Here is a 24,491-nt window from a genome sequence, read left to right as displayed (position 1 = left end):
GGCTACAAGGGAAACAGCTCTTATTTTTGTTTTGAACATTACATGATCTAAGGGAATATCTAGCATGGGGTACTAAAAAGTGCTCACCAAATAAGTACCTCTAATACAAATATTCTCGTTCTTCAGTCTTCTCTACCTGAAATCCCCCTTTAAAGAGGGGAAAAAAAGGGGAAGTTGACAGCTCCAGGAGACATGGACTAGTGGTTAAAAGCAAATGAAATCCAAGTTCTGTTTCTGTCATCAACTCATGCACCACCTTGGTTAAGTCAATCTGTGCCTCTGCTTCCCAAGCTGTAAAACGGGGACAGCAGTCACCCAACCTTCGTAAACCACTCAGATGCTCCAGTGATGGTGGTTATAGAATATTGTGCAAACACATACACAACCCGTTTCAATCCACCACTGTCTATTCATAGCTTATTGCCGGCAGCCAGTAGCCTAGGTTTCAAAATATCCCCTAAAAGGAAGGGTGCAGCTGCCTCAAACTCAAGCTCATGATGTGGCCATGCTTAACAAAAATAACACCGCGCCCCCCCCCACCCACCACACACACACACACGTCTGCACCTCACAGTGCCCATGTCTAGTGCTCCGTTTTCATATGGCAGTGAGTGGTGGCAAAATCATTTCAATTTCAAGGCTGAAACTTTGGGCCTGCTGCTCTTGACAGCATTCCATTACATAAACCCACATACAGTAACTTGGCAATTACATGGTAGCTTTTGATTATGGAAGTACATGCAAATTATAGGGTAATTGCCTGACAAATTTCCTCCTTTGTTTGAAGTTTGTTAGGCCATCTAAAAATTGCCAGTGACAATTGCAAGTGACATGGTAACCTGCCATTGAACAACATGGTATCTTGTGACATAATTACCATGTTATATGAAGAAACGTGCTATTATTGTGTATATTTAGGGTTCTGGCCTCTGAATTACAGAGTTGCCACATGGTTGTATGTCCTGGAAAGTCATGCAATACCATGGATATCCACCAGGACAGAAGTCTGACAGTTGGATTTGCTCAGTCTTTTAGGAAGGTTTACGTTTGAACAGGACTTGAAACATCTGTATAAAAAAACTTTGGCTAAAATCCATCTTCACTGTTTAGAAGAGAATAGCGTTTGTGATAGTTAATTATGCTTTGAACTCAACCACAACTAGCAAGGCTGTAACCACAAAGCAGTCACTCAAAAGGCTGAGTCACAATAGCGCTCCATTAAATTAACTACAGGTGTATTCAGTGCTTGAAACCCGGCCTGAAAGGGGGCTTCTAGGAGGGAAGATGACAACATCTGTGTCTAATGAACAACGCTCATTCAAGGTTCTGCCTCATTTAGATTTATCATTTTTCTAAATTTGTCCAACAGGACAGACTCCTCCCCCATGATAAGGACATTTGTGTCACATTGCTATTGAGTGATGTGCAACGTAACATGGCAGTGCTGCCACAAAACATGGCCACATGGAGATGTTTTACTCTTGACCCTGCTAGCATTGCTTGTACAAAGCAAGACTACATAGACAACTAAGATGATAGCACAAATAGCCAAATTCAGTCCATTCAAAACACTGCTGGTAAAGTTGCCTCTCCTTTGCAGCTCTGACTGATTCCAAGTTCAAACTCTTCAATGGATTTCCCCTTGCCTACTCCACTGGTCTCATGTTTTTGCCCTCCCTTCAAGGCCCACTCCTGTTGTGGTTTCTTTTAACTCTTCCTTTGTGAGCCTGTCAGCTTTCTAGTTTCTCTCTTTGTAGTCTTCTTCCATGCTGCCCTGTACATCCAGAGCAGCCTTCTCCTCCCAATGCGTCAGGAATGCTTCTTCAAAACACTTCTGTGAAGCCTTTCAAAAATAATTTCTTTAAGACTTCTATATCATGTCAAACTTATTCCCTTATCTGAAAAACGGGCATCTCATCCATTTAGTCTACGTCTAAGACAATAAGCTAATGGCAGGAAGTGGATCTAAAGTTTTTAAAGATCCAAACATCCTCCTGGGCCTCAAAAGAGTAACAGTTGGTAAGTGGCTAACCTAAACCCATATTCCCCCCTCTCTCTTAACCATATACAAGGACTAGGAGACCACGTGCCCAGTAGTTACAGCAAAGGATTGGGATCCAAGTCCCGGCTGCTAATCCACACAGAGCCAAATGAGTCACTTTGGTATGTGACCTCAGAGAAGTCATTTCAGTTCACAGTGCCTCACCCAGCCAACCTAAGGAAGAGTGTTAAAATGACAGGCCCCACTGAAAATCATATGTTGCATCTGTAAACAACTTTATGAAAAAACAAAAAACTGGTTAATTTTAAAGGGAGTTGATTTGAAGACAAAGATGCTGTGTCTGAGAAGAGACTTGAGGCTGTTTTCTAGCCATGTTATTCCCTGACCCTACCATCATCAAAATTCCTATCTCCTTGCTTTCCTTCACATTGCACAATTCTAACTAGGACATCCCACAGCAAGAGACAATGTTTTAACTACTAACTTTTTCCCCTGATTCTGCTGTGCACTGTTGAATAGTTTGAGAGTGGCTGCAGTTCAGTGGTAGGTTAAGCTATTACAGTACATCTAGGTCTAAATCATGTAGACCTTAAATAGATAACGCTAGCATCTGAGCTTTGCAAAGATTGCAGGATTTAGTCTCTGGTGTTCCAAGTGCTTTGGGATGCTACCCAAGTATGCGGTATTCAAGCCAGGCCCCATCCCCTCCAGTCATCTACTAGCCTTGAGCATGGTACCTTTGCACATTACCCAGCCAAGTGACTGAGCCTGCAGGATCAAATGTTGCTTGCTCCCTTAGGTAGTATTTTTAAGTATTGCTTGCCTTAACATCTACGAGATAGAATGATGGCCAGCCAAAACTATACAAGAAACTACCCAGAACAGGTTGTTTCAAAACATTTTTCACTGCTGTGGCCAGAAAACCATCCATATCTAGATTATCCTCACTGAAGGAGTAAAGGGGGAAAATAACCCCAAGTCTGACCAAATTTTTGCCCTGAAGACTGCCAAGCATGTGCTTCAACAAACTACTATAGTGAGCACAAGTTCCAAAAGGCCACAAGGTTTCCCACTGAAAATGCTCTGCTCCAGCCTGGAAAAGTCAGTGTGAGAGAAGGAATGACCAACAGGATTCCTACAGCCAGCCTTAACTATGGCTACAGGATGTGAAGTGAAAAGCTAAACTAATAAATTCTCAGAGCATTTAGGATTACACCTTGAATTGCAGCTGGAAGAGGGGTGGGCACTCAATACAAGAACATGTGAAGATGTTATGTGCTAATAATGGCCTGTCCAACTCCGACTGGCTGCATTCTGCACTAGCCGAGGCCTTTTAATCCTTTTGTCACCAGGTGAAACGGCTCTTTATTTTTGAAGAGTTATTAGAAATACAAAATTAGGCTCTTTTAAAAAAGATCACATGCACTGAAACCACCTACTGCAATACTCTGCCTAATACCTTTGAACAACAAACAGTGCAGCATGATTTAGGACCCTGCTGGATTTTTATTAATCACTCCCATATTAAAGAGCCAATCAAAGCCTCAAACAAGAGGATAGCAATGTACACCCTTCCAACATTAGATTGTTAATGCAAGCACATTTCCTTTGGGAGGTTTTATACCATCATTTAATATAAATCTATCTTCTCAAATTTCATTGGCAAAACAAGAACAGTCTAATCAGGATGTAGCAGAATTAATCACCCTTCAAGACATGACTTTAGCCCATTTTTAGTGCTGTCTACAGAAAGCACACAGCTTTCAGTTCCACAAAAGTTTTTACTACTACTGGAAAGAAGGAGAGAAAAAAAATCTTCAAGGCACAATTATGGTTCTATAAATACATAGAAGAATTCTCTGACAACCTCTGTTTAATAGCTCTGCTTAGAGGTCAGACTTTGTGGGTGATATAATGCAGTGTGTGTTTTAATGAGGATGTTTGCATTAAGTATCAGTTTGGCAGAGAACAAAAGGTGAGTTACATCAAAGCTGTATTAAAAAAAGGAAGTCAAAGGGTGGCTATTTAATGGCTTCCAGAGAAAGCTTTCTAGTATAAAAAGGAAAATTGCTCCCCCGCCAGCACCAACGTGTATCCCCAAATACAGCAATTAAAAAAGCCCAGTAAAAAGAGATATAATGCTGTGATCCAACCCTGGCTAGAATTTAAACAAACTGTATTTTGGGTGGAGGCAGATCCAGATGGATCCCTTCAGAAGAAAAAAAAAAGGCTGATCTGTCCAAAACTGAAGTGATTCATATCCCAAGACTACTTTTGCCTGGAGTTGCCACCACAGCTGCTATCTTGACAACAAAACATGACAAGCTTTGTGCATGTTGGGATATCAGCTGCAGCAGCGCCATGCAAGAAAGCCAGGATAAGGGACTCCTTTGTTCTGATGATCTGGCCACTAGATGGTCTCCAAATTTGAAGCTGCTCTGCATTCTCTGCATTATATAAACTTGTGTGCACACTCCCACCAGCATTCCAGCACTATGCATATACATACTCTAGCCTAAATAATAGTTAATAAGATGAATAGACATTCTTGTCTGATGGCAGAAAGGAAAATATCAGTGGTTCGTCACATCAAACCAAGTTCAGCACATGCTGGGTAATCCCACTAAAACATCAAACTCATCACAACAGCAGCCAAGGAAAAATGTTCAGTACACCAGAATGTGACGTTTTAATCAAGTGAGAATAGTGCAAACCCTGATCTAAAGACAAGAGCTGCACTACAGAAGCAACTAAAATAACCTTGTCAGAACTGTATTGGATTGTCCAGGTAGGGACTCGTTTGGGGCACTTCAATCATGTAACACTCTACACACCCACATGGATATACAAATGAATAATCTTCTTTGGTTTCCTCCCACTTCATGGTGTTATCATGGTAGAATCAAAGCAGCCAAAAGTCCTGTACAGACTGACCTGGAGCATATGAAAGCTCCACTGGAGAATCATACTTTGATCTGACACACAAATCTTCTAGCTGAAGGATTTTTAACCTGCCATCACCTTAGTATCTAGGTACCATACACAAAAATTTGGATCATCTCCTCCAACCAAAAGTACCATTAACTCCACCTTGCCATCGTTTATGCTGCTTTCTTCCCGAGGCCAGGATCAAATGTAATGGCACTGCAGAAGTAAGGGTTTTCTTAGGAGTATACTAACCCCCACCCCCAGAACTGAGGAGTTTTACTTAATGGATTTTTAACTAAAGAGAGAGATATAGCAAACACAATAAATCCATAATATTAGAAAAAAGTATTCCCTTAATAGCCAAGATAAAAGCCAAACACATTTAGAGAAGAACTCTGATTCTGCCCTTCACTTTATACGTGTGTCAGCTCCCTCATTAAGTTATTCTCTGTTTTCCACAATCCATCATTCCATTCCCCCTTTGAGTTACACTCCACCAGCAACAGTTGTGCTAATCCAGCTAATTAACTAACACACAAAAGGGAAACTACTTTTTTCAAACACACACCTGGGTCACTTAGGAACTTAAAGGGGAAAATCCTTATTCTCCCAACAAAAGGGACATGCTGCCCTCTTACCTCCCCTGCCATCCCCCAACATTCAATATTTCAGCTCTCTCCTCCCATCCCCATGCCCAGCCTCCAGAAGGAACTTTGCAAAACTCTACTTGAATTGCTGGTCTTTGGTGCTCCTTGTTTTAGCCAGGAATCTCTCAGCCAACTTCTCCAAGTTCCTTGAGTAATCCATCTCGATCTCTGCCTTCTTGCGGAAGAAATCCTGCAAGTCCTGAAGTAGCTGGACCCGAAGCTCGCACTGTTGGTCGAGGCATTTCAGCTGCTCAATGAGTTGGGTGCGAATCTCTGAGCAAGGAGAGAACCGAACAAAATACCAAGTGTTAAATAGAAGCCCGACAAAGGAAAACCAAATAATAAAAGTTACCTAGTAAATCAAGGTTAAAAAAGAGCTCTCCCTCCCCACCAAAAGATGACCAAAAGCATCTAATTAACTGTATCCATAGTTAGAAAATAGTTACAATTACCTTTAGGTGACTATGGCCACAAGATGAAAGTAAGGCGATCTGGAACCCAGTATTGTACACTTACAAGCAAAGCTCTGCTGCTGAAAATTTCATCAATCCTAAGTGTCAAGGACATATCTGGCATTAAGAAATAGTAATTTCTCAAAAATGTCCTGAATCGCAGCCTGGATAAGGACTGCAAACTCTCCTCTTCCCTGTGCCTCAAAAGAAATCACTCCAAAAAGTCTCTCAAACTCCTTCGCTGACTATTCCTGAGGCAAAACCAAAGGAGCTGTGAACCTTTTCGGTATTCCCCAAAGACACTAATTTGGGATTATTCAGTTAAGTGCAGTTAATGTGCAACCTCCATTATTAACACAGCACCACCAAACTGATAAAACCCATTTGGAGGAGCCAATCAGACAGCATTTCCACTGGGACAAAGCCTCCAAAAGTAACACTTTAAAAAAGGATCTCTCCGAATAATGTGTGTACACATGTATGCCATCCATAAGCATGTTCAGGTACAAGTGTTCTTTAATGCTGTTCATGAAGCAATATCAGTTTGCATTTATATGGCATATTTCATTTAAGATTTCATGGCATTTTACAAATGTGAAATCAACCCGTGAAGCTTTTGGAGATAGGCTGTTAATCTCATTTTACTGATGGAGAAAATGACACACAGAATGGCTAATGAGTAGCCCACATTCACACAGTGAATCAGCGTGAAGCAGAGATGTCACAGTCCCTTGCTTTAAAAAAAAAAAGTATCAGAATTGGCAGTTATTGAGTTACTAGGAGAATATTTAGCTTCCAACTCTAGCAATTAACACAACAAGAAAATAATAAAATATGTACTTTCATCTGAGGCTCTCTGGGTGCTCAAACATTAATTAGAGCTGCCTATTATCACTGGTGATTTGCTGCTGCTTCTTCCTAAGTGTTGAAAAAACACGTTGTTCCAGGAGTGAATTTAAACTGCAATGTAAGTTAGCAAATGAAGTACTTAGCATTCAGGTCTTCTACACGCACAGCTTTGTTTATGCCCGTGGATTGCACGGATGCAAAGCTTTATGATAATGGTCTTATTTGGGGTTGTGGTTGGAAAGTACTTATTCCTAGAATGATCCATTTGAAAAACCTAACACAGACACTGAAGTAGATTAACAAGACCATTTTTAATGGCACTATAGACAAACAAACAAACTTAAACATTAGAGCAACCAGCTTTGCTTGCCCCCCCCCGAGCACATCTGTCCTCTTGTCACTGACGGAAACATACCAGGATCCAGCTCTGCCCACTTTACCCTGCCAATGCACCACAAAGACCAGCAGGATAGTGTGAACAAGAAACAGTTCCATGGAGTTCAGTGATAGCTCTCAAGCAAAGTGATCATGCACCCTTATTTGGGGGGGGGGGCGGGATAGCGGGAGAAAGGGGGAACAGTGGTAAGGGCTTCTGTTTCAGGTTGCTGGTTTTTCCCCCAAAAAAGTCAGGATATTATTAATTTTTTCTTCAAGTTATGTGATAACTTAAGGCTCTCAAATTTGAGTTGACCTTTGTAAAAGAGTTTAAATTGGAAGTCTTGCTTTCCCGACAGCTGACCATCCAAGGGAATTCAGAACACACAGTTCAAGGAGCAGGTAAAGAGTGTGATTCCCCCCAGCTCTCCCTCCCCCCCAGCTGCTCTCTCCCCATAAATGCTACAGGAGGTCAAACCTGGTCAACTGTAATTTTTTTCTGGTTGGAGAACTCATGAATCTTCTATCCCTCTGTCAGGGAAAATAAAATTACATGCAAATATGCAAACTTATAGTAGTGTGCATTTATTTTCCATCAAGACACCAAGCCGCATTCATTCCTTCAGGCAGAGGAAAGTGTCAATTACACCTCCTCCTCCTCCTCCTGTGGCCTGCTACAAAACACAGGATGGGGTTCACACTCTGGGAAAGGTACCACTGCCATCTGTTCTACAGTCAGGGATAGATTCCATTTCCATCAGGGCTCCATGGAAGCCAAGCCAGGGGAGACCACAATGGACAGGCACACAGTATTCTTTTAAGTGAACACTGATCATGATCCATGGGGCTTCTTGAAAAGGGCCACTGAAACCATTCATGCTGCCAACTGTGGAGTAACCTACGTAGGAAAGTTTATTACAAACAAACACACACACCATACATGTAATATCTCCTGCAAATTTGTGATACCCTGCTGCACATTCATTTCCACATGGCAGTAACATTTCAGGATTTACAGGGGTTGGAGGAAGCAAAACACTTAACACTAACACAAAATTTATTAGCAGTTATTTAATGGTTGATACTCGGTCTCCACTACATTTCTTCCCCATTCGGCTTTCTCCCCATTTACAAAAGCAATAATGGATTTGCAAAGCTTTGTACGCGTGATGAGCTTATTAACGTGCTATGCAAATAGACCTCTTTTCCATTTGTGGCTTTGTCAGTAAGACTGATACAGGAATGAAGGTGAGCCAGCTATATATAATAGACTGAGGAACAGACTGAGCATTCCATAAGGAATGTGCAGTAATTCAGTGTTTCCTTGGTGTAATGAATCAGTCTCCTCACCACTTAACCTAGTACTCATTTGCAAGTCTGCCACTCTGACACTGAACATCCTGCAAAGCCAACCACATTAGCGAATTTCTCCTCCTCCCACCCCCTCAAGTAAAACTGATGGTCACACACAGTCAGGTGGTGTTGCTATGTGGTAACTAAGGAAAGACTCATTGATTTCAATTAACTTTGCCTCAAGCTCTAAACCTTTAATAAGGTAAAAAAAAAATCATAGCTAGCACACACACAGGTAACAGAGGCACCTGAAAAGTAGATTCCGATCTGTGTCCCAGTAATAATGGCACAAGCATCATGCATGCAGTAAGTCAGTGGCATGCAATGGGTTCTATTAAAGGTGGAGTAGACAGTTGTGTTTGTTTTTTTAAAACAAGAGGGGTTCTATTACCAGAGCATGGAGGAGGAGCACAGCAGTGCCAAGTACTTCTAGAGCAGGGGGAGGGTCTCAAACTTCATTGCACTGTGACCCCCTTCTAACAAAAATTACTACACAAGCCCAGGAAGGGGGACTGAAGCCTGAGCCCCGCTGCCAAAGACTGAAGCCAAAGCCTGAGCCCCGCTGGCCAGGGCTGAAGCCCTCAGGATTTGGCTAAAGCCTTAGGCCGTGGGGCTCAGACTTTGGCTTCAGCGCCAGGCTCCAGCAAGTTTAACGCCAGCCCTAGTGACCCCATTAAAATGGGGTTGCGACCCACTGTGGGGTTCCCACCCACAGTTTGAGAACCGCTGATCTAGAACCTCGCCCTCTTTCGATGCCCCAATTTTAGAGGGCCCTATCAAACAGATTTTAAAATTATTTGTTAATCAATTAATCTATCACTTGTAGATGCTCCCTCCAAATGCTTGGAAATGAAAATGCCTCTTCCTCCCTATTTTTGTAATATCTTGGTTTTTTACATTTGGCAAATTAGTGATTATTTTCACCCTATGGTTCCAAAATAGTAGTTAAAAATTAAAATGGCATATTCTGTTTGCGCCATTATTTATGCACCAAGTGTCCTATGGACTGCAGCCCAGGTCCTGACAGGTCTGTTAGTGAACCGTTGCTCCAGAGACTCAAGAGGGTACTGACAGTGGCTCAAATTTTCCCCTCAAATTTTTTAACAGCGGTGGAAGAAAAATATGTTTCCAGTTCCATAAGCAGAGCCAATTAGATAGGCAGAATTGCAAGGTCTCAATGCACGGATGAAACATGGTGTTTGAAGGAGGAATGTAGGTTCATTAGGAACTGGACACCCTTTTGGGGAAAGGAAGAGTATACAGGAAGCTCCAACAAAATCAAAATGGAAAAAGGCTGCTAGAATGCAAGGGCTGGGGAAAGACGATAGGCGTGTAGGAGCACACAGTTCAGACATACGCATCCCTTAGAGAAGGATTTATTAAAGGGGATACTCTATATCCTAGCAAAGAGGAGATGACAGAAGTTGATAAAGTACAGGTAGGAACTGAAGAATGGAAAGAAAAGGAAATAAAGAATCCCATTCAATTACACCACATGAAGGCAGACAACCAAATATTGACAAATCTGATAAGTGCTTGTATACAAATAACAGAGTAGGTCACACTGGTGGGAAGTGGCACTACATGTGAAAGAAAGCAATGGCAAATATACCGGTACTAAAAACCTTAAATGAATCAAACAATACCACAGAATCTCTATGGATAGAAATCCCAAGCATTAATAAGGGTATATAATACCAAGCAGGAATATAATACCAAGCACCTGACAGGTCCCTGACTGACTGAAATGCTCAGAGAGATTAGAGATCCCGCAAAAACAGAAAACCCAATAATAATGGATAAAGCTATGATTTAGACATGGGTGTTTTTAGTAAAAGTCATGGAGGTCACTGGCAATAAACAAAAATTCACGTCCCGTGACCTGTCCATGACTTTTTACTAAAAATACCAGTGACTTAATCTTGAGATCAAGGGGGAGGGTCACTGTGGGGGAGAGGGCTCTGTGACAGACACAGACCCCTAATAATTGGGGATTTCAACTAGTTCCATACTGTCTGGGTACATCACCTTAGGATAGGATGCAGAGAAAAATGTATTCACCATTAATGACTGCTTCCTGGAGCAGCCAGTTATGGAACACACAAAGGGAGAGGCAGTTCTTCATTCAGTCCTAAGTGGTGCACAGGATTAGGTATAAGAGGTGAACCTAGCTGAACTACTCAGTAACAGTGACCATAATGAAATTAAATTAAACATCTTTGTAGGGGGAATAATTCTGAAGAAGCCCACCACAGTTGCATTTAACTTCAAAAAATAGAGGAAGCTAGTTAAACAGAAATTAAAAGGAGCAGTCACAGGAGGAAAATGCCTGCAAGCTGCATGAAAACTATTTTTAAAATGCTATAATAGAGGCTCAAATTATATGCATACCCCAAATAAAAAATACTAAAGAGGACCAAAAAAATGCCACAATGACTAGACAGAGTAAAAGAGGCAGTGAGAGACAAAGACATCCTTTAACAATTGAAAGTGAAATCCTATTGAGGAAAACAGAAAGGAGCACAAGAATGTGGACACAGGTGATCTAGTGGATATAGTGTACGTAGACTTTTAGAAAACCTTTGACAAGGTCCCTCAAAGGTTCTTAAGGAAAGAAGGCAGGCCTGGGATGAGAGAAATGGTTCCCTCATGGATCAGTAACTGGTTAAAAGATAAACAAAAAGGATAGGAATAAATGTTAAGTTTTCACATTGGAGAGAGATAAATAGCAGGGTCCCCCAAACATCTGTACTGAGACCACTGCTGTTCAACGTATTCATAAAGGATCTGATAAGAGTGGTAAAACACCAAGGCGGCAAAGTTTGCAGATGATACAAAAGTTACTCAAGATAATTAAAACCAAAAAATGACTAGGAAGAGTTACAAAGGGATCTCTCAGAACTAGGTCACTGTGCACAGCGGCGGCTCCAGGCACCGGTGCTCCAAGCACGTGCCTGGGGCAGAAAGCTGAGTGGTGCGCCCTGCCGGTCCCTGCAACGGTGGCAGTCAGGCAGCCTTTGGCGGCTTGCCTGCGGGAGGTCCGCCGATCCCACGGGACCGGCGGACCTCCCGCAGGCAGTACACCGAATCCGCGGGACCCTCGGACCTCCCACAGGCGGTACACCGAATCCGCGGGACCCTCGGACCTCCCACAGGCAAGCCGCCGAAGGCTACCTGACTGCCATGCTTGGGGCAGCAAAAAAGCTAGAGATGCCCCTGACTTGTGCAACAAAATAGCAGACGAAATGGTATTGATAAACCCAAATCAAAGCACATTAGAAAACAATCCCAACTATACATACACAATAGAGAGGTCTAAATTAACTGTCACCACTCAAAGATCTAGGAGTCATTGTGGATAGTTCTCTGAAGAGATCCACTCACTATGAAGGGCAGTCAATCAAAAAGCTAATAATGTTAGGAACCTTTAGGAAAGGGATAGGTAACAGCACAGAAAATATAATGCCACTATACAAATCCATGGTAAGCCTACATCTTGAATACTGCATGCAGTTCTAGTTGCCCTATCTCAAAAAAGATGTTAGAATTGGGAAAAAAAATACAGAAAAGGGCAACAAAAGTTATTAAGGGTATGGAACAGCTTCCATATGAGAGATTAGAAAGACTGCAACTGTTCAGCTCAGAAAAGAGACAACCCAAGGGGATAAGATAGAGGTCTATAAAATCCTTGTGTGGAGAGAGTGAAGAGGGGAGAGTTATTTATCCCTTCACATAACGCAGGAACCAGGGGTCACCCAATGAAATTAGCAGGAAGGTTTAAAACAAACATAAGGAAGCACTTCACATACACACAGTCAACCTGTGGTACTTGTTGCCAGGGGATGTTGTGAAGGCCAAAAGTACGACCAGGCTCAAAAAAGAATTAGTTAAGTTCATGGATGATAGGTCTATCAATGGCTATTAGCCAATATGGTCAGAGATGCAACCCCATGATCTGGGCGTCCCCCTAAGCCTTCAACTGCCAGAAGCTGAGACTGGACTGCAGGAGTGGATCCCTTGATAACTGCTCCATTCTATTAATTCCCTCTGAAACATCTGGCATGGGCCACTGTCAAAAGACAATACTGGGCTAGATGGACCATTGATCTGACCCAATATGGCAATTGTTATGTTCTTAAATATGCCTCCTGCTGTATTACAGGTGGCAAACAACGCACAGGGCAGCTTTCTTGTTTCCCTCTAAGATCTAGCTCATTTAGAATTTGACTCCCACTGGCATCTCAGTATGTAGCCACATGACAGCTAGTTTACTCCATTAAACAGACTCTCAGCTGAATTACTGACCCTATCCCAGACCCAGAGAGGCTAGGTCATTTGTCACAAAAGCTTATTTTATATTGTATCCATCATATGAACAGAACATCAAAGCTGATTCAGTGTTTTCCCTTAAACGGATTTGGAAGCAAAGCACAAAGCTCAGATTCCGCAACCACTTGCCTCTTGTATCTACTTGCACAGTTAGAGCTTGATTATCTGCATTACGTTATCTTGAGGGAAGTCAGCTACTCCATTGGCACATGCAAGCACAATAGCTGGTATTGGAAGCAATACTCAAGATGTGTCAGAAGGCAAGATTGGGACTGGGATGGAGTGGAAAAGAAAGATATAGTTAAGAGTGGTAATGCAATTGGTTTTTTCCCCACCTCCTGCTACCCTATCATTCATTTCTTAGGAAGGTAGCTGTAAGGCAAGCTCAGAGATTCTGCGCCAATAATGTTCTTGTTTTAACTACTCGGGAAATCACTTCCATAGCAAGTAGGAAAACCACCACCAAAACCAAACACACATCAAAGCTGAGTCCAATGACTGCCTAATTCTGCCAGTCATTGTAATTGGTTCACAAGCACCCTGACCTTCCATTGACCTCAGTACTTCACAGAACTGGGACCTACATGAGGGACCGAGGACTAAGAGGCAGGAAGAAAACAGAGGAAGAAAAGTCATGAACTTCAGTGTGTGGGTCATTTGCAGAAAATTCTGCTCCCTACCCTGCTCCATGCTGAGTGACCTCAACGGCCAAAGCCTTCAGTGAGAATGGAGGACACTCCATGCTTTGCAGACTCAGGCATTTTGATAGGCTCAACTTTTCATGATTTGGATCTGGAAACAGGATTGAAATCCAAACACTTCCCAAATTCCAGGGCTGTTTACACTGGGAGATGTGATGGGTGGCATGGGGCACCCCTCTTCTTGACTTTCAAAGTGGACTGCAAAAAAGAACATTGCTCTTTCCTTGAAGAAGCTGGGTGCCAAATCAAAGAGAAAAACTAAAAAACCCAAAGGTTTCCAATGTAAATCTTAGAGAGACACACACTGTACTACATTTAAAATCCAACGTTAAGTTTAATTAAGCAAATGCTTCTCAAACTGCCTCAGATGCACCTCTCCTGCTAAACACCAAGCCTAATTGTAACCTTTCCCTTTAGCAAAATGTGCTGCATCAGGACTTTTTGTTGTAAATAAATGCACTGTTTCTGTGAGAGGAAAAGTAACAGCTGATTGGGCTGCATGCACTAGGGAACAATAGGCTATTGAACAGAGTGCACCCAGCTTGTGGGGTTGAGCTGAAGCAGGGCAACCTTGATCTTCAGTTTTATTTTTTAAACAGTACTTTGCTCTGGCCACAAATAAAATAAATTCAAGAATGCAGGAATTTCCTGAGGCTCACTCGGCTTTCTAGGATATAAAACATCTATTTGTTATCCCACTGATTAAACAGGCATGAGGATTTTTTCAGATGTATGGTCAGAACATACCAAGGCAACATGTGCTGTCAACTGTGGGTTACTATATTACACTGGCGCTTTTATAACATTGCAGTCGCAATACACAGATTTTATTTCAGTTCATTGGTTTGGCATCCCTTAAGTTATACACCACAAATTAGCGTTACACCCTTTTTAAATGCTTCAATCCTTTCCTTTTTTTTAAATTAAAGCCCCTTCTCACCATTTGCTGATAGCTGCAAACCAAGTCACAGAATCAGTATCCTCCAGAATCTGTTTTCATACAGCCACTATTTTAAGGTCACACAGATATTTAATCTCACCTTATCCATCACTGTGTTCTCAAGCGTGGACTGTTTCCAGCCCCTATTACTACACGGCTGGATTTTCAGGTTAGTAGCAGAGTGGCTTCTGTGATTTTTACCCATCTCAGTCTCTCCCCCCATTTCAATGATAGCATGCTCTTTCTTGCTTTTGGAGAGTATGAGGCCACCCCACACCCCCGATCCTCCCAAAATTGATTGCATTAAATATGGAAATCAGCTAAAGGAAGTGTTGCCCTGATTCTTGTACCTGTTTCCCAACACTTCAATAGGACCAGCACTTTAAGGAGCTGCAATTTCAATGAACCTCTTCTGTTGAGTTGGTCACTGTCAGGAAGTAATTGCTTTATTTGTCCGGCATTAAAGTTACAGGGGGCATTAGATCCACATAATAAATTGTTGCCATTCCACATTCAGCTATTTCCAAAGGTGAATAAGCATTATCTCCACTTATAGATAGGGAACCTGGGGCCCAGTGAAGGGAAATGACCTTCTCAGCAACATACAGAGTCAGTGGTAGAACCAGGACTTGGACCCCGCCTTCCTATTCCAAATACAGTGCCTTATGCCAATACTGGACCAAGCTACCTCCTTCCCACAAACACAGCGTAGCCAATACATACATACTCAAAAGCCTCCAAACGTAGAAGGAAAAAAGATAGGTTCCAGCTATTTACAATTAGATTAAAAAGTAACAAGAGGAAAACAGTATGCCATTTAATCATTTCCAACATCATGTTATAAAGATCCTTAATTATAAAGGGCAGAGGTGAAGAATATAATATAAATCTAGACAGCTACATAGCTGGGAAAGGGATGAAAAACTATCTTCAGTACTTCACCCTCAGCATTTGCAAGTAGCTTCAAGGACAGGCCTTAACTGCCATCTGGCTTGTCCTGTAATTTGTGAATTAAGCTAGGTAGAGGCAGAAAGAGTTGACACTGTACATTATGTCATTCATAAATTTATCATTAAGTAGATTCCATCTAACTAAATAGCCTCCCCTCCCACCTTTTCTTGTTAATTCTCCACTGAATCCCATGTACAGATGCAGACTGAATGAAAGGAAAACATGGAAAAGCAGCTGCTAAAAAGCAAATGACATTGCTGACTGCGCACCGCTGTTTTTCTATACAAGATAAAACAGGCTGCAAGGGTTTTTTTCATTTTGAAGAATAAAGATAAGAAAGTTGACCAATTCCTTCCTCAACCCTTAAGTCAGACATGTGAGTCAGAAAGCATATAGGATTGACAGATTCCCTCAGTCCAGTTAGAGTGCCAATCAGACTGAGGGGAAAACTGACCTGTATAATGTGTGCCATTTTGAAAAGCAAACCAGTTTACTATATCCAGGTATTATTATGTAGATGAGCCAGACATAACCTTCCTTCCCTATATACACCTCTACCCCGATATAGCACGACCCGATAGAACACAAATTTGAATATAACACGGTAAAGCAGCTATGGGGGGCGGCTGCGCTCTCCAGGGGATCAGAGCAAGTTCAATAAAACGCAGTTTCACCTATAACGTGGTAAGATTTTTTTGGCTCCCAAGGACAGCGTTATATTGGGGTAGAGGTGTACAATTAGCATTCTACTATGCATACAATGTCCATGTCCCAGCCTGCTGCTCTACTCTTCCCATAGGATTTTATAAGGCACTGTTACTGGTGCATAAACATTCACAATCATGGTCATTCAAGTACAAACTCACCAGCCTTGGCTTTCTTCGGATTCCTTTGGTCAATCATTTGAGAGAGGCACATTTTAAACATCACAATTATTTTCATGTTTTACTTCTGAAGAACCCTTAAAAATTAGGACTTCAATGGCTTGTGCTACCTGAAGTACAGAAATGTTAGCCCTGATAATCTGCAGCTCTGGAAATGACATCTTGTTCTCTGAAATTCCTTCCACTGGAGAAAGTCTTTTCTCCTTCCACTCACAAACACAAAGCACTGATGGCCCCAGTCTTACCATGAGCGTAGCAATCCCTGCATACAGGAGAGTGCAGTTTTCAAGCCTAGCATTTAAATGAGGAAGCCTCTGATGTGTTAGTGGAAGTGTCACTATGGCTAGATTCAACATAAAAACAACACACCCGATGCCAGTCTATCAAAATATTAAGAAAAAACAAACAGTCCAACAACAGAACAAGACAGAGGCAAAAAGGCAAAAGAAGCTTGTATTAAACTGCATCCATTTGAGTGAGCTCAGGACAGGCCTTGACAGCCGAAGCATTATAGCAGTGTGGCTTTGCATCGCTCCTTTGCACTAGTTGCCGTTTAATAGCTTGAGATGGTCACAAAGTACAGGAATATGAACAGTCATTACGCTTAACCAACCAATATAGAATCAAACACACACTCCATTGCCTTCTATAGCTATGATGGCTTCCCCGTAAATATTTTACTCCCCAGAAATATTGGTGAACATAGCTGAGGGAAAAAAAGCCTGTAGAGGGATAAATTAGCCCTCAATTTCTACTACACAAACAAATGGACAAAGACATACAGTAGCGGTTCTCAAGTATTTCATATTGCCAACCTCGTCTTTTAATCAAGATCCTCCAGTGGAGGACTCCCCATTCCACTCTACCACATTTCCCACAGCTACAACAGTGCTGGAATATATACAAATAATATTAAGTCAGATGTAATGAGACAACTTGAAATCAAGTCCCTTAATATGATGGATACAGCTGCTTACTACATCCCTCTCTCCTCATTTTCTCTGGGGCTTTACATTCATCTTTCCTCATTGCTCTGAGCTGTCCAAGGCACGCTGCTTTTAACCTCTTGTGCATTTACAGATTTGACCCTATTTCAATTTGCACCAAGGAGACTTCCAGCAGAGATGTATGTGAAGCAGCCACACAGGGTGCAGAGAAGAGTTTAAGTCTAGTTGGTAGAACCTTAAAGGGGAGTCGGGGGGAGGGGAGGTGTCCTGGCCTGTAACAAGCTTCCCTTTATGAAACCTGATAGATGCTTCACCGGTGTTACTGAACAGATTCAGGGACAAGTAGGAAGTGCTCCATAAACCAAAGTTTAAGAATCGCATGCAAATCCACATTAAAGCAACTGTCTTTATCTCAAGGGATGAGGCAGAAAATACAAGCGCTCTGTATCACCAGCCAGCTGCACTCATTCCACCCTCCTAAGAAAGCTTCCACTGTTGTTTTTTTTTGCCCTGTTATCTCAGCAACCTAAGGAGAAATGAAATACCTTTACATTGACTGTTGTGCAGAAATAGAATTGCTGAAGTCTTCATGGCTCCACTTTTCATCTTTTACTCACACCTCTTATCTTCACTTAATCTGCTTAACTCCTGCTCAGCGAACAACTTGGCAGCTGGTTTGACCATTCCCTTTGTAAGCAGGATAACTTTTACTATCTCAGTTCAGGTTTTTTTTTACATCATTCAAAACATCTGCTTCCCCATAACTGCTTCTGCTGGCCACGAGTTATACAAAGGGGTAATTTTTTGTGAGTACATATTCATATAGATACTGTGTCTAAGTGGAAAGTTACAGAATTTCCCCTCTCCACTCCACCAATTGGAACTGCTATTAAAATAATTCTCCCGTTGATCATCAGTTAAGAGGGAGCTTGAAGACACAAGCGAAACAGTGATGTATGGCAATTTACAGAGTTGGGCAATTTCGTGGGGAAATTCAGCTGCTTAGCAAGCAGAGACAGAGTACAACATCATATGATGTCAGTATGATTTTAAAAGCCACACTAAAAGCATCAGGGACTACCAGAGTTCACCTTTGTGATATGAATGCCGATTGAGGCATGCTTCAAAAATAAATAGTCAGAGGTGTGTTTCCCAAGTGGAAGATGTGTCCAAAACAACAATTTTAACACGGACACCCTTGCTCTTCTATAGCCCCTTGCCCCAGAGCATTTGAAATTACTTTAAAACAATCTACTGTGGCTCTTAGAATCCCTGGTATCAGTATTATCCCCATCTGGGGAGCGTAGAAACCGAAGCAGAGAGCTCAAGTGATGTGCTCAGTATCACACAGTAAGCCAGCAACAGAATTGTGTTTAGAACCAGGGAATCCTGGCTCCCAGTCACCTTCTCTTTTCCTCACCACGCTTCTACGCAGATAAAAAGGGCACTCGCTCGCCTTATGAGGAGTTTCTTCTATGATAATTTTTCAACTCCAAGTATGCTTGCACTGGAAAGCACACAGAGAATGAATCACACAGACATAATTCAGTATTCCAGGAGGAACAAGAAGTCAGTGCTGCTTTTCACTGTTCAGTTACTTCAACCATGTAACAGCACTGAAGTCTTTCCACAACATTCCCAACCCTGTCCCAGATGCCAAGCTATTTAAAATTATGAGACACCCAGGAAAGGATTGGGTTGGCAACAAAACAAAAGCAGTATCCCCAACACCTACCCAGATTTTAAGAAGTCTCTCTCACCCACCCACATGGATTGGTCTTAACGGACAGAGCTGATAGAGTGATACTCAGAAAACTATTATTAAAGCTAATGTTAAAAAAATATATAATACACAGGTTAAAAAAAGAGTGTCTGTACATCAGGGTATAGTGCTTAGATTATCCATAAATACAAAGTTTAAAAAAGACTCATAAGATACATATAATACATATCAGCAATAACCCAAATGTAGATAAATTTAACAATACAGTTTAGATATTAAAATCCAAATACGTGGGTACATCACTCATGAGAAGTTATACAGTTGGTTGTAGAAAGCAAATATAGGAATGAGTGTAGATTGTCCCTCAGTAATTGAGCATTTAGGATGGGTTGCCTCTTAGTAGATATAATCCATCGGAGAAGTATTTACAGTTTCCCCTTGTCTAAAACGTCCCTCATGACTCCTTTGCGAGGATTGGTCCTCCTCACATAAATTAAAGACAAGCAGGAACACACTAAAGCAGGGGTGGCCAACCTATGGCTCCGGAGCCACCGGCTCTTCAGAAGTTAATATGCAGCTACTTGTACAGGCACCGACTCCGGGGCTGGAGCAACAGGCACCAACTTCCCAATGTGCCGGGGGGTGCTCACTGTTAAACCCCTGGCTCTGCCACATGCTCTGCACCCACTCTGCCCCCTCTTCTGAGCCTGCTATGCCCTCACCCTTCCCAATCCGAGCCTCCTGCACGCCACCAAACAGCTGATTGGGAGGTGCAGGGAGGGAGGGGAAAGGGGCTGCTGGTGGGCAGGAGGTACTGGGAGCAGAGGGGAGGGACGGAGCTGATGGGGGGCTGCTGACTTATTACTGTGGCTCTTTGGCAATGTACATTAGTAAATTCTGGCTCCTTCTCAGGCACAGGTTGGGCACCCCTGCACTAAAGTCAAAGACAAGGACAAACAACTGGGAAAGGGGATGAGGGGTCACCAGACTGAGGAGCTTCAAATGCAGCCCAGTCACCCATTAAGTGAGTGCATGGGAAGCAACTACATAAAGCAAGTTGAAAAAAGTCAACAAGCTTTAAATTACAAATATGGTTTTGCCAGGATCCTCTCTTTCAAGTGACTCAGCAGCATGACACAGACAAAGGGCTGCAAAATGAACACGTGGCCATATTATACAGTAGATTGAAATAGTAATTTTAGGTCCTAGGCCTTGTCAGCAATCAGTTTCTTAAAACAAACTCCCATCTCCTGAAAGGTATAATTAATTTGTGTTTTAAATATCAGAGTAAGACTTGCAATAATGCAGACATTTGGTTATTCATTTAAACCTTCAAAGAGGTTAAGGCTAAGACTATTGTTTAAATTCAAAAATTGACTCCACTCAGTTTCAAATTTTAACCTAAATAAAAAATCCACATACAAAAGTAAAAACAAAAAAGGGCATAAAGCTAAAAACAACAAAGAAAATAATTGGTTTTTGATTGGGCTTTTACCAGTCATGATACTAGTTGATGGCGGTGGGGAAGAGGGGGCACAGAGAGGGAAGGATTTAAGGGAGTCAGCAGAAAAGAATGACAAATTTTGAAAATACAGAAGAAATGGTGCAACGTGGAAAACACACACACACACACACCAAGAAAAGGCAAATCTAACTTTAGAGTCAAATATCAGAGTTAAGAAAAACTGGCTGGTCCCTTTGGATTTGTTAAGTGTGTTAGGTTCAATTGCTAGGCCACTGCTGGGATTTCAATGTTATGGAAATTGTATCTTCAAAAACTATATTTCCAATCCATTTCTAGCAAGTTATTTAGATGCAACCCTGATACTGCTACTGATTCCCCCAAGCCCATGGATTTCATGTGTTGTGTAGAGGCTGTGTTTCTCCTGGTTTATGGGTGAAGGGGAGGAACTCACCAGCCATAATATCTTCCAGCCACCCTTGCTGACAGGCCAAATTAAAAATCAGCCTTTGGTCCTTGGAGAGCCAGAGTTCAAACTGGCTACCATTGGTTTGAGCATTAGGCAGAAAGCAGCATGTTCAGAGATCTGGCCTCTTGAACACAGAGGTGAGCTGTATACAAACATCAGTAGCTAGCCTCAAGAAAAGGAAACAGGCAAAACATACATACATACACATACATATACATACACACACACACCACAGTCTCATTCTGCAAATTTAAATGCCACCAGGTGATTAGAATCAGAGGGGTAGCCGTGTTAGTCTGGTTCTGTAGAAGCAGCAAAGAATCCTGTGGCACCTATAGACTAACAGACGTTTTGCAGCATGAGCTTTCGTGGGTGAATACGCATCTGAAGAAGTGGGTATTCACCCACGAAAGCTCATGCTGCAAAACGTCTGTTAGTCTATAAGGTGCCACAGGATTCTTTGCTGCTTCACCAGGTGATTAAATAGCTTGGAAAATTCTTCAGCTTTACTGAGTCACAAAATCAGAATTTCGTCAAACACCACACATTAATAGAACGTTGACGACCAACAGCAGCACTACACATCCCCTGGAGTCTAAGGCCTAGACCACTGCGGTGGAAACAGGAAAAGGAGAGGAATGAAGGTAGTCTTTTGGTTAAGTTATAGGAATAGCAGTGAGGAGATCGAGCGTCTAGTTCAAACCCTGCAGTACATACTGTGGGACCTTGAAAGAGGCACTCCACCTCTCCATGCCTCAGCTTCTCTAATCCAAAAAAATGGGGATACTACTAGTTCCCTACTAGTATTAATGTTTAAGGGGGGGTTAAGGTACTTGGATAAAAGTTGGCTGTAGAATTATAGACAATTGCAGCAGTTTTTCCTCCTAAACTAGATTGAAGTCATGGATGATCACATGAAGTTGAATAGCAGCAAAGCATAAGGGTAGCATAAAGGACTTTCTGTAAGAGTAGGGTTTAAGACCGGGTTTCAGACTAGGGTGACCAGATGTCCTGATTTTATAGGGACAGTCCCGATTTTGGGGTCTTTTTCTTATATAGGCTCCTATTACCCCCCACCCCCGTCCCAATTTTTCACACTTGCTGTCTGGTCACCCTATTTCAGACGCAATATTCAGTGAAATATTGAGTACTGGTTTTTGCATGTACCTCAGTTTATGCTGAGTCATCAATTTTTTCGGTCTCAGATCTTGCATAATATGTAGCACCACAAAGGCTTTTTTAAAGAAGAAAAAAAATGAATTGAAACTTGAAGATTTCTGCTTTAAGTGCAGTTTTGTAATATACCAAATCAGATCTAATGGTTTGAAAAGTTCTTCCAACCAATGGCCTCAATGAACTTTGCACACATTTATGAGTTGTCCCTCAACACTCAAGTGAAAAGCAAAGCAATGTCATCTGTATTTCACAGACTGAAGACAATCGGTTTGCACACGATGCAAGGCCCCACATCAGCAAAACACTTACGTATGTGCTTGAAGTTAAGCAACTCAAGGTGCTGGCAAAGAATCATCAACCCCTATGCACATCAAGCACTATGTTGAGTGCAACGAAAGGCTAATTTGGACTGCCAACAGCATTTGACAGCACATTGTCCATGCTCCTCACATCAGTGAGGAAGATATTTAATAAGAAAATACGGATTGAACTACCCCATATAGAGATTCACTGCTGTAAGCTCACTTGTAATAAATTTGAATAATTCTTAAGGTGGGCAAAAGTCTTCAAATGGATTTCCATTATTGTCCTGCAAACACTGGATTGTGGATAAGACAAGAATTGCTACAAATCTAACCAAACAGTACATGCAATAACTGTTTTGTAAATACTAAAACTAGTTGAGAAGGGGTCCAAAGCCACTGAGACTTTAATCAATAGCATTAGAAATAGTACTTTTTTAAAGGAGAGCAAGCAGCATCAGCGTTACACAGTTTTCTTTGGATGAGGTACCACAACATTTTTAAAGGTTTCCCAGTCTCTAAGTAAATAAATGTTCTGTGATAAGGAGTATAATGAAAGGACTGTGGTCACCTTTTAAAAACATCTAAAAATAAATCTTTGCTTACACTCCAGACCTTTTTAATGCTAAAACTAGGTTAATATGGGTCCAATATTGTAGTATCTTCCTGGGGTGGAAGGAGGGCGCGATGCACCATAAAAAAATAACAAAGAAAGCTGCAGACAGTTACAAGAGGAAAAAAGTAAATAATCTTCCACTAGAAGAGTTTTATATCATTTCCAATTGTAAAACAGCATTCTAGGACTTGGAGCAGGCTATTTGTTCTCTCTTTTCAGTAGAGCTAATACTGAATTATATTTGCAGATTCCTTTTATTTTCTGCCTCTACAAAATATTTTGTTGTCACTGTTAAATCTACAAAGCTCAGACTGCCTTCTAAGTGATAGAGCACAGAACAGTTTAGGTTTTGAAGAATTGTTCTATGGGGCTCACACAGTGAAATAATTCAAGGATACTAAACATGCATGCTACCCCCCAACATACTAGGTTATTCTATAGATGCAATTTTACTATCCAAATTAAATTTTGTATATCAATAGTTAAAGAAAAAATGCAATAGCAATCTCCCAGACTTCAATATACATTGTAGTAAAAATCTTAAGGACAAAAGTAAATTTCAGCAGGAATTAAAAATTGTGACATTAATTTATGTAACAAATTGGATCAAAACTTCACTCTGACACGTGAACCACTAGTATACATGAGACCAATAACACAACAGTTCAAACCTTTGGTGCACAAGAAATATGCATTTTGTCTGTTGAATGCATTCTGGGATGTATTCTTGCACATCTAAAATAACTGCTTTTTGTAAGGTAAAGCATATTGTACATTATGCAGTTTAAAGGTAGACATTTTCAGATAACTTTTCAATACCTACTTGAGCTCCTTCCTACCTATCGTTCTGAGCTGTTAAACCACTGCCAGTGCAGATGAGCAAATGAGGCAGGTAAACATTTTAAATTTAAGAGGAGCCACTCTTAAGAGGGCCCCAACTGCCCTTCTTCTCTGACGCTAGACTGGGATTGCTTGAGGCAGATATAGTCTCTCTGAAGACCTAGAATTTTATTTATTATCCACCAGACATCTTCAGTGACAGTTGGAAAAACTGTCCTCCTGTGATTGGAATTTGGAGAGGAGGCAACTCTTCTTCAAAATTGGTGAGCAAATTATGAAGGAGAAAAATGGCATTTAATACAACTAGAGGTTTGAGGAAGCTCCCTAAGTGTTCCCAACCACAAGAAGTATAAAAGCAAATAATTGGTCAATTCTAAGCTGGGTTACAATAAAAAGAGGATTTGAAACACACACTGAACATGTTGAGCTAGCCTACACCCTGTCTCTCATGAGGCCTATGAGGGATAAGACAACACCAGAATCTAAGTTTCTGTACAAATGTTCCCCTAGGGGTGGGGGAACTTTCCACTGGACATTACACAATA

General features: G+C 41.5%; 1 protein-coding gene across 5 annotated transcripts in view; it reads right to left on the bottom strand.

Annotated features, from left to right (window-relative positions):
- The window catches only part of SRGAP2 (SLIT-ROBO Rho GTPase activating protein 2), a 209,356-nt gene that overhangs the window by 118,843 nt on the left and 66,022 nt on the right, over positions 1 to 24,491 (bottom strand). For all 5 annotated transcript variants that reach the window (XM_045014353.1, XM_045014357.1, XM_045014356.1 and 2 more), the window contains exon 3: positions 5,658 to 5,850. In XM_045014353.1, the coding sequence (XP_044870288.1) occupies positions 5,658 to 5,850 (193 nt within the window). The remainder of the gene's footprint in view (positions 1 to 5,657; positions 5,851 to 24,491) is intronic.

The sequence above is a fragment of the Mauremys mutica genome, chromosome 4 (genome assembly GCF_020497125.1).
Source record: "Mauremys mutica isolate MM-2020 ecotype Southern chromosome 4, ASM2049712v1, whole genome shotgun sequence".
Classification (NCBI taxonomy): Eukaryota; Metazoa; Chordata; order Testudines; family Geoemydidae; genus Mauremys; species Mauremys mutica.
Note: the sequence above shows the minus strand (reverse complement) of the source record. Positions and strands in the feature narration are given on the sequence as shown.